This window comes from Lemur catta, chromosome 6, assembly GCF_020740605.2.
Source record: "Lemur catta isolate mLemCat1 chromosome 6, mLemCat1.pri, whole genome shotgun sequence".
Classification (NCBI taxonomy): domain Eukaryota; kingdom Metazoa; phylum Chordata; class Mammalia; order Primates; family Lemuridae; genus Lemur; species Lemur catta.
Window position 1 is genome coordinate 55,963,883 of NC_059133.1, and position 14,751 is coordinate 55,978,633.

Consider the following 14,751-nt stretch of genomic DNA (forward strand, 5'->3'; position numbering starts at 1 on the left):
TCCTCGAAAGACACAATCTGCTAAAACTCACACAAGAAGAAATAAACAATTTCAATAGGACTGTATCTATTAAGGAAGTTGAATAAATAATGAATAACTTTCCAAAACAGAAAGTACCAGGCTTGGATGGGTTCACTGGTGAATTCTGCTAAACATTTGAGGAAGAAATTGTACCAATCCTCTATAATTTCTTCCAGAAGATAGAAGCACAGGAAATACTTCCTAATACATTCTACAAAGCCAATATCACTACAATACCAAAACTAGAAAAAGACATTAGAAGTACAAAAAACTGCAGATCATTATCTCTCATAAGCATAGATTCAAAAATCCCCCACAAAATATTAGCAAATCACATCTAACAATGCATAAAAATAATTATACACCATGACCAGGTGGGATTTATCCCAGGTACGTAAGGCTGGCTCAACATTTGAATATCATTTAGTATAACCCATCACACAATAAGCTAAAAAATCACACAATTATATCAATAGGTACAGAAAAAGCATTTCACAGAATTTAACACCATTCATAATAAAAACTCTTAGCAAGGTTGGAGTAGAGGGGAACTTCCTCAACTTGATAAAGAACATCTTCAAAAAACCTATAGCTAACATCATACTTAATGGTGTGATGAGGAACAAGGCAAGGATATCCCCTCATCACTCCTTCTCAAAATCAACTAGAAGTCCTAGTTAGTGCAATATGACAATACAAGGAAATAAAAGGTATACATATTGGGTGGTAACAAATAAAACTTTGTATTACATGACATGATTGTCTATGTAGAAAAAATATTCAACCAGAAAACTCATGAAACTAACAAGTGATTATAGCAAGATTGCATGACACAAGGTTAATATACATAAGACAATCATTTTCCTGTATACCAGCAATGAACAATTAGAACTTGAAATTAAAAACATGGTACCTTACATTAGCACCTCCAAAAATGAAATAGTTGGTATAAATCTAACAAAAAATGTACAGATCTACATGAAGAAAACATAAAACTCTAATGAAAGAAATTAAATAACTAAATAAATGGAGAAATATTCCGTGTCCAAGGATAGGAAGACTCAATATTGTCAAGCTGTCAGTTCTTCCAAACTTGATCTATAGATTCAATGTAATCCCAATCAAAACCCCAGAAAGTTATTTTGTGTGTATCAAAAATCTGATTCTAAAGTCTTATAAAGAAGCAAAAGACATCAAATGCCCAATGCAATATTGAATAAGAACAAAGTCAGAGGACTGATAATAACTGGCTTCAAGACTTACTATGAATCTACAGTAATCAAGACAGTGTTTTATTGGGGAAAGAATTGACAAATAGATCAATAGAACATACTAGAAAGCCCAGAATTAGACCCACACAAATATAGTCAACTGGTCCTCGACAAAGGAGCAAAGACAATACAGTGGAGCAAAGATAGTCTTTTCAACAAATGGTACTGAACAACTGAATATTCACATGCCAAAAAAAATTGAACACAGAGCTAACACTCTCCTCAAAAATTAATTCAAAATTGATCATACCCATAAATGTAAAATGCAAAACTATGAAATTCCTAGAAGGTAACACTGGAGAAAACCTAGATGACACTGGGTATGGTGATGACTTTTCAGATACAACACCAAAGGCGTGATCTATGAAAGAAATAATTTACATTCTGGACTTCATTAAAATTAAAACTTATTCTCTTCAAAAGGTACTGTCAAGAGAATAACAAATCAAGCCACAGACTGGAAGAAAATATTGGCAAAAACATATCTGATAAAGTACTGTTATCTTATCCAAACTGTATAAAGAATAAAATATAATTTCATTTCATTAAAATTCAGCAATAAGAAACAAACAATCCAATTATAAAATGGGTCAAAGTCCCTAACAGACACATCACCAAAGAAGATATACAGATGTCAAATAAGCATGTGAAAAGATGTAAAATATTACATCATCAGGGAGATGCAAATTAAAGCAACAGCGAGATACCACTACATATCTATTAGAGTAGCCAAATCTAGAACACTGACAACATCAAATGCTGGCAAGGATGTGGAGCAGCAAGGACTCTAATTCATTGCTCATGGGAATGCAAAATGGTATAGCTCCTCTGGAAGATGGTTTGGCAGTTTCTTACAAAACTACACATACTCTTACCATATGATCCAGCAATTGCACTCCTTGGTATTTAGTCAAATGAGTTGAGAACTTATGCTCTTACAGAAGCTTGCACATGCATATTTACAGTAAGTTTATTCCTAATTGCCAAAACTTGGAAGCAACCAAGATGTCCTTCAGTAGGCAAATGAATAAACATCTGTGGCCCATCCAGACAATGTAACATTATTCAGCACTAAAAAGTAATGAGCTATCAAGCCATAAAAAGATATGGAGGAAACTTACATGCACATTACTAAGTGAAAGAAGCCAATCTGAAAAGGCTGCATACCATACGATTCCAACTATATGACATTCTGAAAAAAGCACAACTACAGAGACAGTAAAAAGATCAGTTGTTGCCAAGGGTTAGGGGAGAAGAAGGGATGAATAAACAGAGCCCAGAGGATATTTAAGGCAGTGAAACTGTTCTGTATGATACTATTAATATAATGATACTATAAAAAATGTGTCATTATGCATTTTTCAAGACCCATAGAATTTACAACACTAAAAGTGAACTCTAAGGTGAACTATGGACTTTGAGTAACAACGGCACATCCATGTAGGTTCATCAATCATAACAAATGTCCCACTCTGGTGGAGGCTGTTGATAATGGGGAGGCTATGCGTGTGCGGGGGCTAGGGTATGTGGTACCTCTCTGGATCTTCTGCTCAAGTTTGCCATGAATCTAAAGTTGTTCTAAAAAGTAAAGTCTCTTTTTAAAAATGGTACAACTACTTTGGAAAATTAATATACATTTATGCTTGATGCAGCAATTCCATTTTCCAGGTATTTATTTAAGCAAAAGGAAGGCATATGTCTAGAGAACTATGTTCATAACTGCTTTCTTGAAGGTAACCCCAAACTGGAAGTACTCCAGGAACTCATTAGCAGGAATGGGTAAACAAACTGGTATATTCATACAATGGCACATCACTCATCCACTAACACTCACAACAACCTGGATGGACCTCAAAAACATTTTTTGAGTAAAAAATGCCAGACACACAAAAAAGTACATATACACATTTTATACACACACACACACACACACACACACACACATATGTACATGGTATATATGTATGCTTCTTTGGTGGCAAAATCAAAACAGTGTTTGCTTGGGGCAGTGGGATTCATAGGAAAGGGGCACGAAGGAGTTTTCTGGAGTAACGGGGATACTCTATGTCTTAATAATGTGTGGGTTATAGAGGTGCCTACATTTGTCAAAATAGATTGAACTCTACACTTAAGATCTGTGCATTTATACTTCAATAAACAAAATTCTTTTTTTTTTTTTTTTAAAAAAAAGGAAAGACTATTTCACTTTTCCAGTTCCTATCATGGAGATAGGAAGGAAAGGAGTGTGTTGGGAATGGAACCTGGACTGGCCAATCCGCAGTCTCTGCCACAGGATCCAGACTTTCCTAGTCATGCTGCATGTTCTTCTGCATCTATCTGGAAAAATCCAGCTCTTTTCCTGAAGTGGCTGAGGGGAGGGCAGAGCAAAGGAGAGAGAAGGTCAATTTAGCAGCCCCCCCTGAGGCCTCACCTGCAGCATTCGTTCCCCAGACTTGTGCCAGAGCATCAACGATCTGTCACTAATCCCAACCCTAGGTTTAAAGTGAGATTATAAGGGATGAACAGATGGAGGCAGTCACTACAGCCAGGAAATCTCAGAGGAGACAGAGGCTTGTTTGCTCTCTACAGTGTTGGTACTCTAAAAGTCAAATGATTTGGAGATAAATTTTAGGAGTAGGAATTACTTCAAAGCAGTCCAAATTTGGGGGATTTACCTAAGACGTCATGATTAACAAGATATTTCCCCTGTACAGAAATAAGGGGAGGTGAGCCATGGGCAGAGGTAGTCAGACATCCTGCTACCATCGGGCTGCACACATCCCATCACTTGCATTGTCTAAGACAGGTGCCTACTGTATGTCTTTGGAGAATTGTTGGATTAATTTCCCCCAACTGCACTTAAAAAAAAATGACACAGTATAGTGCAGCGGGCCCTGCAGTGGTGAGGAAGTCGAAACCAGAAGCTCTAAGTGGAGACAGGATGAGAAGGGTGGAGACCTGAGGAGGCAGTGCAGAGAGAAAAAAAACTAGTTGCTGGTGACACTTCTTGGAGATTTTACTGTCCCTCTGGAGCTCCCTTCCACCCTGTCCTTGCCGAGGACCTTGGGCGCGTGACGGGAGAACCCTCACCCTCACCTGTGCCTTTTACCCTGCTCGCCTAGGCTGGCCCCAGCCTGGTCCTGTGTCCAGCCCGCCCCTTTCCCACCTCCCGTCTTCTCTAAAGCACCTCTTTTCACCCTGCCATCACTTTCTGCCTCAGATCACCAAATGTGCCTTCACAGGACACACATAGCTCCTCCTCAGGAGTCCCCACACTGGCCAGGAAAGCTGAAGGTTGTCCTCTTCCTCCAGACGTGCCCTTCCGAGCCCAGCCCAGTCACACACTCTCAGGGACTCAGACATCCCAACGCACCTACCTGCCCCGCACCAGCACGGACTGGGCGAGTCAAGAAGAACTGAGCGCTTTCAAAGTGTGATGCTCTGTAACTAGGGTTTATAGGAAAATGTACCAAAATCGGTTAACAAGGGAACGATCAGAGTGATTTCATGTCCCTCGAGGCACAGGACATGCATGGATCCTGCAGGCTAGTGAGTGTCCCAGTTCACACCCTGTCACGTTCTACATCTCACGGTTGAAGGGGCAGCTGCAGTGCTTCCCTTTGCCCCCTCAAGTCTGTGAGGACGAGGCTCTTGACACATCCCCACCGGATTTGTGACCACAGTTCCAGAGGCAGACCAGTGCTTCAGATCCAGCATTGCGTTAAGCACTGGGGAAAATGTTCTTTCGGTGCCCTCTGGTCTCCACGACCATCCTGAGGTCCCACAGGAAAATGGAGCTGTCAGAGACTTCCTGCAGCTGCAGAGAGAGCCACTTAGGGATCGTGTCCAGATACGCAACCCTGTCGCCGTGTTCTCTGTGAAAAATGCGTGGCCCGTGTGTGAAAATCGAAAAACATAAAGGAAGCTCTACTGTGAAGCGTATATTACATGTTCACAAACAACCTAGGTACTAAACAATGCGATTCTGAGAGTTTCAGTACTTATGAACCACTCTCCCGCAGAAGGCTGCACTTTCCACCCGAGGCTCCGCGCTGCTGTGTCCCTTACACGTGCGGTTGCACCTGTTTTTCTTTCAGTGGGTGCTCCCTAGGGAAGGACTGGGTCTGTGGGATTCTCTCTGAACAGCATCATCCTGAGCTGTGGCTTGCAGGATTAGGCGCTTAGTCTTAAGCTTTTGATGATGATGACAATAGCCTAGCCCTCATTCCCGGTGGCCAGCTCCACCCAGGGAGGCAGACAGCAGGCAAATCCTCATGAGGCAGACTTTCCATGAGCTCAGGCTGCAGGGGCGCCCTCTGCCCTTTCTCCACGCTGGGAACAATTCGAGAAGTGCAGGTTAACCCCTGAGCCTACAGCAAAGGCATTCTGCACACCATGGCAGTCAGAGATGGCTTCCGGCCGAAGCTCTCTGGGCAGGGAGAAGAGGCTGGCTTCAGCAGCCTGCTGGGGAGGAGGTCGCTGTCACCCCAGTTACTCACCTGCTTGCTTCTGTTTCTCTCACATAGTTGCCTAAACTAACACCCTTTGTTCTAATCTTATTATGAAGTTCATGCCTTCACCACCCAGCTCCTCTGGGAAAACAGAACTCCCCTGGGCTCCACCGCTGGACGTGATCCAGGGATTTCGGCTGAAAAGCCAATTCTCTAACCACCCAGGAAGCCCCCTCTGCCTAGGAACACTACCCTCCCGGGGAGGATAAAGCAGAGGCCGGAGGGGAGAGGCCCAGCTGGACTCTGGGGGAGGGAAGAAGCAGGGCTCAGCCCGGGATGGCAGTCTGAGAGTGGGCTGGGAAACACACCGATAAAGAAGGACATAGAAAATCAAGGGCAAATGAACCAAGTACAAACTTGACCCTTTAAAGGTGGTGAGGCTGGGGAGAAGTGGAATCAGAAACGGATCTATGGGGGGAGTGGGGGTCCCTCCTCCCCAGCTCCCCCTCCATTATCTTAGATGCCCTCATCACCTCTCTTGGGTCTTCCTACTGACCTCACGCCACCAGGTTACTGGAATTGGTCCCCAAAGCATTCCCTGCAGATGGTGATGGGGATTAAAGCTCTTTATGTGTGTGTGTGTGTGTGTGTGTGTGTGTGTGTGTGTGTGTGTGTATGTATGAAATACTTGTGTCAGGAAATTAAGCATGATACTTTATACTGCTGGTGGTGTCTGGTGCACAAGCCAAGCCTGGGATTGGGTAAGATGTTGAAGTTAAGCCATCCTCTGATAGGCTAAATGGTTGAGTGTGAGATCTCTGCTATGATTAAATTACATCCTTCATTCAGGGAAGAGTTCACCCTCACAATAAAAAAGATATAAAATCAATACTAAAAGAGGAACTGATGGGGTCCCCTGTGCTGGTTGGTGGCAGCCTGTCCCTGTGTGCACAACCCAGAGGACAGCATGAGACCCAGCAGAGAGTGAGCAGGGAACGGTGAGAGCAGCCTGCCAGCCTCCTGCCAAGCACTCTCTCCAACCACCTTTCCTTCCAGCCGCTCAGACAACAGGCTGCCTTCCCCAGAGGAGAAATCCTGTCTGCCTGTGCTGCTGCTCAGAGGAGCGCCTGCAGCTTGTGGATCGCTCTTCTGCCTCTGTGGCACTACACAGCCTCGGGGAGCTGGGGCGAATCTCTGCGCACAGCTTCCTAGGTCCTCACTCAGGTGGCACAAGCCGGAAATGCTGGTTTCATTTCCCTCCCCGTCCTCCCCGTGGCCCCCTGCTGCCACATACCCAGGTATTGCACCTGTGTTCCAGCTCTTGAAGCTTCTCATAGATCCCTACATACCACACATTCTCCTATTTCCCTATAAGAATAATATTTGCTCATCTTCATTGAGACCAGACGTGCCAGACACTGTGCTAAGACTGTCACATAAATTATCTCATTTGAGCCTCGACACTCTGGGGTTAGTGCTATCTTCGCCCACAGTTTACAGGTGTGGAAACAAAGCACAAAGGGATTAAGTATTTTCACAAGGACACCCGGGAGCTTGGTCAGGAGCCTGAGCACTCTGACTCCAGAGCCAATGCTCTTAACCAGGGGTTGGCAAATGTTTTTTTTAAAGGGACAAATAGTGAATAGTTTAGGCTTTGGGAGTCGTACAATCTCTGTTGCAGCTACTGAACCCTGCTGTTGCAGTGTGAAAGCAGCCATAGACACTGGACATTGGGCAAATGCATGTTGCTCCCACCTGGCTTGCCAACCCTTCTTACCCATTCTGCCATCACCCGTGCCAAGCCTAAACCCTCTATCCCAAGAGAGTAGAGCAGATCAGAGCACATACCATGAGAAGGAACACTTCTTTCCCAGAACTGGGTGGAAGCACATTCTTGGTCAGCCATTGTGCAACCAGGGTGGAGGGAGGGGAGCTGCTTCCGTTGTCTGGAGAAGGTACCTTTTTCCACCAGACGCTGAGTTAGCACCTCCTTTGGATGGGGAACACCCAGCCCTCCTGAATGCCTTGTCCCCCAGAATGTTGGGGAGATGGCAGTGCTTTTACAATGGTGATGAGAGCTGTCCTCAGGCTCATCTGAATGTGAGAGTCTGTCTTTCCTCTTATGCTTGCTCATTTAAGCATATGTTCTCATGGAATAACATAACCACAGTTGCCTCAGTTCTCCTCATACACAGTACTTAATGCATGGACTGGAAAAAAATGAACTTCATTCCCCTCTAAACCAAGCACTACTCTCATTTGACAGCCTGAAAAGGTGTATAGGGATTTAACATTTCAAGCACTGAGATTAGAAATAAAAATTTGGAATTTACTTGTGACATCGTCACACTTGTAAGCGCACATTTCTATGAGTCACTGCTCCAATAACGCCCCTCAACTTTCCGTACATGCCCCATTAAACTGTCTGGTTCTGGATTCTCTAAGAAATGTCAAAATCTATGGGAATAAAAATTCTGTGAATTCCTTAATGATTTTTGTCCTATTCATCTTAGAGCTTTAAATTAAGCTCTAAGTAAATGTTCCAAAACAGTAGGGAGAAGGGTGTCTTTGAATTCCACTGGACAGGCAGATTAACATGAGAATAAGCTCAATGGCAAAGTGAACCCCGGGGAGGGAGGTGCCAGCATGGGCAGAAAGTCCTTGCAGAAGTCAGGTCTGTGGGCAGAGGCATCTTGGGCAATGTCTTCTCCTGTTCTCTCAGGAAAGTGCCAAGTGGGCAGCGTATCACACAGGAAACAGAGCAAAGGCCGTCCTTGCAGTGTAAGAGCTCAACTCCTCTGTCCCTCCTCCTACCTTACAAAGAATGGTGTTATCCCCATAGTAGCCCCATGCCCATGCCCAGGCCACCAGGAAGGACAGCGAGGAGCCCCTGGAGAACTGGTTCAAACGTGGGGAGAAGACACAGCAGGCCACTTCTTGCTCAGGCCTCGGGCAAATGCCAGTGCGCCCGCAGGGAGACTCCCACTTGCATGGGAGGGGTGGTGCCAGACAAGCAGAAAGCCTGTGTGGGAAGGGGGCACACAGGGAGTGCCTGATGAAGCACAGGGAAGGGACAATTATCACAGATCAGCTCCTTTTCTCCTTTGTTTGAGGACATGACTAATTCATGACTTCAGTGAATTTACATCCAGGCGTATTGTGTGAGGATCAAGTCAAGGCTGGAAGGCAGGAGAATTTCTCCATGACTAAAGGAATCCAAAAAGCACTCTTAGTATTTCATACCTTTCTAGAAACTGGGTGATCTCACCGTGCGTAAAGCCCAGCCCTTCCCGATGTGCAAGCTCACCTTCCAGGACTGAGCCCAGCCCAGGCTCACCACATATAAACTGCTGCCTGGAGCTCGCCTCACAGTCCTGCTCCTCTCCCTCCAGCCTCCAGCCTCTCGCGCTCTCTCAGCCTTCTCCTCTTCTAGAACCATGTCCAGCAAAACCACCATAAGGAGCCACAGCAGCAGCCACCGTGGCTTCAGTGCCGGCTCAGCCAGAGTCCCCGGGGTCTCTCGCTCTGGCTTCAGCAGCGTCTCCGTGTCCCGCTCCCGGGGCAGTGGTGGCCTTGGTGGAGTGTGTGGAGGAGCTGGCTTTGGCAGCCGGAGCCTCTACAACCTGGGGGGCTCCAAGAGGATCTCCATCGGAGGGGGCAGCTGTGGCATCAGTGGTGGATATGGCAGCAGAGTTGGAGGTGGCTATGGCTTCGGAGGTGGAGCCGGCAGTGGATTCGGTTTTGGCGGTGGAGCTGGTGGTGGCTTTGGGCTCGGTGGTGGAGCTGGCTTTGGTGGTGGCTATGGGGGCTCTGGCTTCCCCGTGTGCCCCCCTGGAGGCATCCAAGAGGTCACGGTCAACCAGAACCTCCTCACCCCTCTGAACCTGCAAATCGACCCCACCATCCAGCGGGTGAGGACCGAGGAGCGCGAGCAGATCAAGACCCTCAACAACAAGTTCGCCTCCTTCATCGACAAGGTGAGACATGAGGCCGTGGCCTCCACAGAGTCTCTGGATACGAGAAACAAAAATCCTGCTGGGGGAGACGTAGGAAAGAGGGACAAGGGGCTCAGACTAGCTCTCCACGGCGATGCCACATGCCCCATGCTGACAACTGGCGGCAGGCGATGAGACCCATCTAACCACTGACCCTGTTAAGGGGCCTCATCCCTGCCCGGGAAGAGCTCTCGCCTTTTCATAACATTGAATCCCAGATGAGACAAGGAGAGATGGCATGGGTTCATTCTTCCCTCTCAGGTGTCTCAGAGACTACAAAGAATATGGCGGTACTCAATTATAGCTGGTAAATTACACTCTGGAGTCTGTAAAAAATTTTTTTTAAAGAACAGGAAAAGATATTTTTGGTAGACTAAGAAAAAAGAGACTTAGAAATATTTGTACAATATGTAGAATGCCAATTGACCCTAAAAACAATGACCATAAAATTAGAATACTTTAGAGCAGACACAGGAACTGAAGCGGACGCTGGACTGGAATCTGGTCCTTAGGCAGCACACAGCATGCCTCTGACTGAGGTCCTGTCACTCAGGAAAATTGGGTAGATTATGTCAGGTAAACACTGTTTCAAAACTAGATTTCTTGTTGTGCTTGGAAAATGGAGAGAAAATATTGAAAGTCACTGGAATGCTCAACAACTTAGAAAGGGAGAACATCTGAATGTTCCATAAGAGAATTTCCCAAGTTAGATTATGGGGTGAAGTAGGAAAAGGCCTGGGGAGCAGAACCCAGCCTGAGCCTTCTGCATGCGCTGTAGGATCCCAGCACCGTGGAAAACTGCAGACCTGCCAGGAAACATGATGCCACAGACACTTCTTGCTTCCTTCCTTGTCTGGCAAATGACCGTCTTGTCTCCTATCCAGGTGCGGTTCCTAGAGCAGCAGAACAAGGTCCTGGACACCAAGTGGACCCTGCTCCAGGAGCAGGGCACCAAGACCGTGAGGCAGAACCTGGAGCCTTTGTTCGAGCAGTACATCAACAACCTCAGGAGGCAGCTGGACAGCATCCTCGGGGACAAAAGCCGCCTGGACTCGGAGCTCAGAGGCATGCAGGACACGGTGGAGGACTTCAAGAACAAGTGAGTTAAAGGGGGAAAATGAACTCAGCATTCTGAAGCACACACTTCAAGACAATGGGTGACCAGGACCAGATCGGGGTAGGATTCCTAGGAAAACATGTCCATGGTAATGAAACTTACAAACTATTACCTAGGAACAAATCTGCAAGTACAAAGGAAGGCCAGGGAAGGACCGGGGAGATTAGAGAAGTGAACAATTTAGTAGCAACAGAAAGTGGCCTTTAGGATATCTCTGGCAGGAAGGAAGAATCCGGACATATTGCACATAGGGACAGTGTGGGATCACGGGCTGCTTTTCTGATTCCTGCCACCACTGGCTCAATGGAGTCTTACGCCTTCCTTCCTGCAGATATGAAGATGAAATCAACAAGCGCACAGCAGCAGAGAATGAATTTGTGACTCTGAAGAAGGTGAGCAGATTCAGCCAGGGCGTCAGGCTTCTTTGCTAAAGGACAGAAATGACTCCGTGTCTCTGCTCACCTGTGAGAGGAGGATTGGCAGGGAGACTCAACTGTGGGTAGATGGGGCAGGAGCTCAGCTGATGGCACGTTGTCGGCTCTTTCCCCAGGATGTAGATGCTGCCTACATGAATAAGGTTGAACTGCAAGCCAAGGTAGACAGCCTTACAGACGAGATCAATTTCCTGAGAGCCTTCTATGACGCAGTAAGCATCTCCACTCTCCTTTGATTTGCTCTATGGAGTCTGTAAAGGGGGACGATCCATGGGCTCAGGTAGTGCTTTTAACGGCACAGGGGCAATGGCCTCACAAACTTGTGTTCTGCAGGAACTGTCTCAGATGCAAACCCACATCTCAGACACTTCCGTGGTCCTGTCCATGGACAACAACCGTAACCTGGACCTGGACAGCATCATCGCCGAAGTCAAAGCCCAATATGAGGAGATTGCTCAGAGGAGCCGGGCTGAGGCTGAGTCCTGGTACCAGACCAAGGTGAGCAGGGAGGTGGCAGCTGCCAGGAAATCCCCGTGTCCCGCCCTGCATACCAGAAGGCTAGAACTTCACTGGGGAAATCTACTGAAAGGAATCTAGCATCCTCTCACATGACATGTACCCTGCACTATCGGAGTAGATATTTATAGCGATTATGCCTAAGTGTAAGAGGAAAAATGAGGATAGTGCTCATGTTGATAAGCACTAGGAATCATTGCTTTTAGCTTCCCCCTCAGTGCTGGCTCTTAGTCGTATAGTACACAGCACTGCCAGGCCCTAAGGGACGAGGCACTCAGTGGTCCCATAATGAGGATGGTCTCGATTGGATTTCACAAGTCTTATCAATCCTGTGAAATCAACTTTTCTTAAATACCCTGAGGAGAAGCCATTAGGTTCAAGCTCAACACATGCCTGATTGAGAAGTGAAAGTCACTGTTGACCTGTGTAAACTCATAGACACTGTCTCTGTCTCCACCTCTGGACTGCAGTACGAGGAGCTGCAGGTCACCGCGGGCAGACACGGGGACGACCTGCGCAACACCAAGCAGGAGATTGCTGAGATCAACCGCATGATCCAGAGGCTGAGATCTGAGATCGACCACGTCAAGAAGCAGGTATGGTGAGGGCCAGGGGCGAAGAGAAGCCGCCCTTCCTTGCTAGACCGTCAGCCAGTCATTAACCATCATTTGTGAAGGTCCCCAGGATCTAAGGGAAAAGCAGGGAGCGGGGCACATGTACTTCCCCAGTGGTTAGGAGACACGGCTCCTACTTAGTGCCTGGTATCAGCATGTGGACAGAAGCAATCCCAACTGGTCAGAGCTTTAGCAATACAGTCTAGGGCTGTTGTCACCAACCCCTGCACCATGACCACTACTGGTCATTGGTGTGTTAGGGTCAGGCCACAGAGCTCCACACCGCTCCCCCTGCCCCACCTCCACCATCTGTGGAAAAATTGTCTTCCATGAAACTTAGGAACCGGGAATGTGAGTGCACAGCCGGAAGTGAGTATTGGGCAAGCTAGTGTATTTAAAGCTTCTCCCCATCACTGGCATCACAGCCTGAGCTCCACCTCCTGCCCAGTACCCCACCCTCTACCCATCTATACATGGATAAACTGCCTTCTGTGAGACTGTTCCCTGGTGCCAAGAAGGTGGGGAACCACTGGGCTAGAGGCATTGGAGGGTTTACTTAAGAAGACTGATTGACTTGGGAATTGCAGAGGAGCAACTTGGAAAGGTAAGAGCAGGCAGGAAAGCCTGAGGAACATTGTAGCAAATCTGCTCAAGATTCAGGTGTAAAAGACAGAGGAAAAGGGGCGTTGGACAAGCACAGTGTTACCCAAGTGAGCGAGATACTCAGAGGGGAAGGTGGCAAGGTCTCAGCAGTCTCAGGTGAAAACTCATCCCCTCACTTACAGATGGTCATAAGTTGTTAGTTAGTGGGCGTCCATATGAGATATTCATAAACGATCTTGATTTGAATGTGGGGACAACATTCCAAACAAAACGCAGCTCCATTTCTTCCAACGTCCCTTTGTCTTATGTGCATAGACTGTCTCCCATCAGTAACGAAAAGCATCTCATGCTAGGTGGTTAAGGAAAAGGGCTATGTGTGTTTGTAAAATGAACCAGACTAGACAAAAACTACAGAATAGAAAAGTAGTGGAAAGGAAGGTTAGAGTTCATTCACCGTCCATTTTGGGCTCCAGGCACCTTCCTCGCTGGGATGGAAGAGCCAGGCTTGTGTGCTCTACGGCACCGGATCCAGGTGAATTCACTCTTGCTTTCCCTTCCAGTGCGCCAACCTGCAGGCCGCCATCGCGGATGCGGAGCAGCGTGGGGAGCTGGCCCTCAAGGACGCCAGGAGCAAGCTGGAAGGGCTGGAGGACGCCCTGCAGAAGGCCAAGCAGGACATGGCCCGGCTGCTGAAGGAGTACCAGGAGCTCATGAACGTGAAGCTGGCCCTGGACGTGGAGATCGCCACCTACCGCAAGCTGCTGGAGGGCGAGGAGTGCAGGTGGGTCCCTGAGCACCTGCTCAAGCACCTGAGCACACCTAGATGTCTGGCACCCAGCACAGCGTCAGGACACACCAGCCATGGCCAGAATTGCTAGTCCTGCAAAACAACTACAAGAGCAGTTTCCCAGGGACTGTTGCTCACATTGAGCTTCCCACACGGGCCCAGGAATGGCTCCCCGAGGTCTCACCCTGCCTGTGTTCCTCCCCTCTAGGCTGAATGGCGAAGGCGTCGGACAAGTCAACATCTGTAAGTACCCTTGCTTGCCTTCCTCCCCTGCCCTGGCACTCTTCCGGGTTGGCTCCGGCTGGCAGAAGGAGCTCACCGTGTCTTCTTGTGTCCTTGTCCCCTCCCCACCACAGCCGTGGTGCAGTCCACCGTCTCTGGCGGCTATGGCGGTGCCGGCGGTGTCGGCGGTGGTGTAGGCCTGGGCGGAGGCAGCGGCTACTCCTACAGCAGTGGTCACAGCCTTGGAGGTGGCTTCAGTTCCAGCAGTGGCAGAGGCCTGGGGGGTGGCCTCAGCTCCGTGGGAGGCAGCAGTTCCTCCATCAAGTACACCACCACCACCACCTCCAGCAAGAAGAGCTACAAGCACTGAAGTCCTGCCGCCAGCTCTTGGTCCCACAAGCCTCAGGCCCCTGTCTGGCTGCAGAGCCCTCTGCTCAGGTCGCTTGTCCTCTCCTGGCCTCCGGTCTCTCCTGCTCTCTGAGTGAGAGCCGAGGCTGGATGCCGAGAGCCCTCACTGCTCCTCTCTGTCCACACCTGCCCCTCCTGAGCTTCCTTTGCTCACTATCATAAGGTCAAACTCTGGACTAACATCATGATTCCATCACCACTGGAGCTTCACTTGGTTAGTACATTATTCATCTCTTGCCTGCCGAGTTCTATCTCTGAGGCTGAGCATTAGAACAAAATTATCTCTGCCACTTTTCATTACTGAAAGTGCTG

The 14,751-nt window shown here is 47.7% G+C and overlaps 1 protein-coding gene across 1 annotated transcript; it reads left to right on the forward strand.

Moving 5' to 3' along the window:
* Positions 1–9,180: 9,180 nt before the first annotated feature.
* LOC123639801 (keratin, type II cytoskeletal 6A) lies at positions 9,181–14,751 on the forward strand. Its single transcript, XM_045553935.1, has 9 exons — positions 9,181–9,720; positions 10,623–10,837; positions 11,187–11,247; positions 11,406–11,501; positions 11,623–11,787; positions 12,276–12,401; positions 13,583–13,803; positions 14,018–14,052; positions 14,166–14,751. The coding sequence occupies exons 1-9, from the start codon at positions 9,181–9,183 to the stop codon at positions 14,399–14,401; spliced, it is 1,695 nt and encodes a 564-aa protein (XP_045409891.1). The 3' UTR covers positions 14,402–14,751.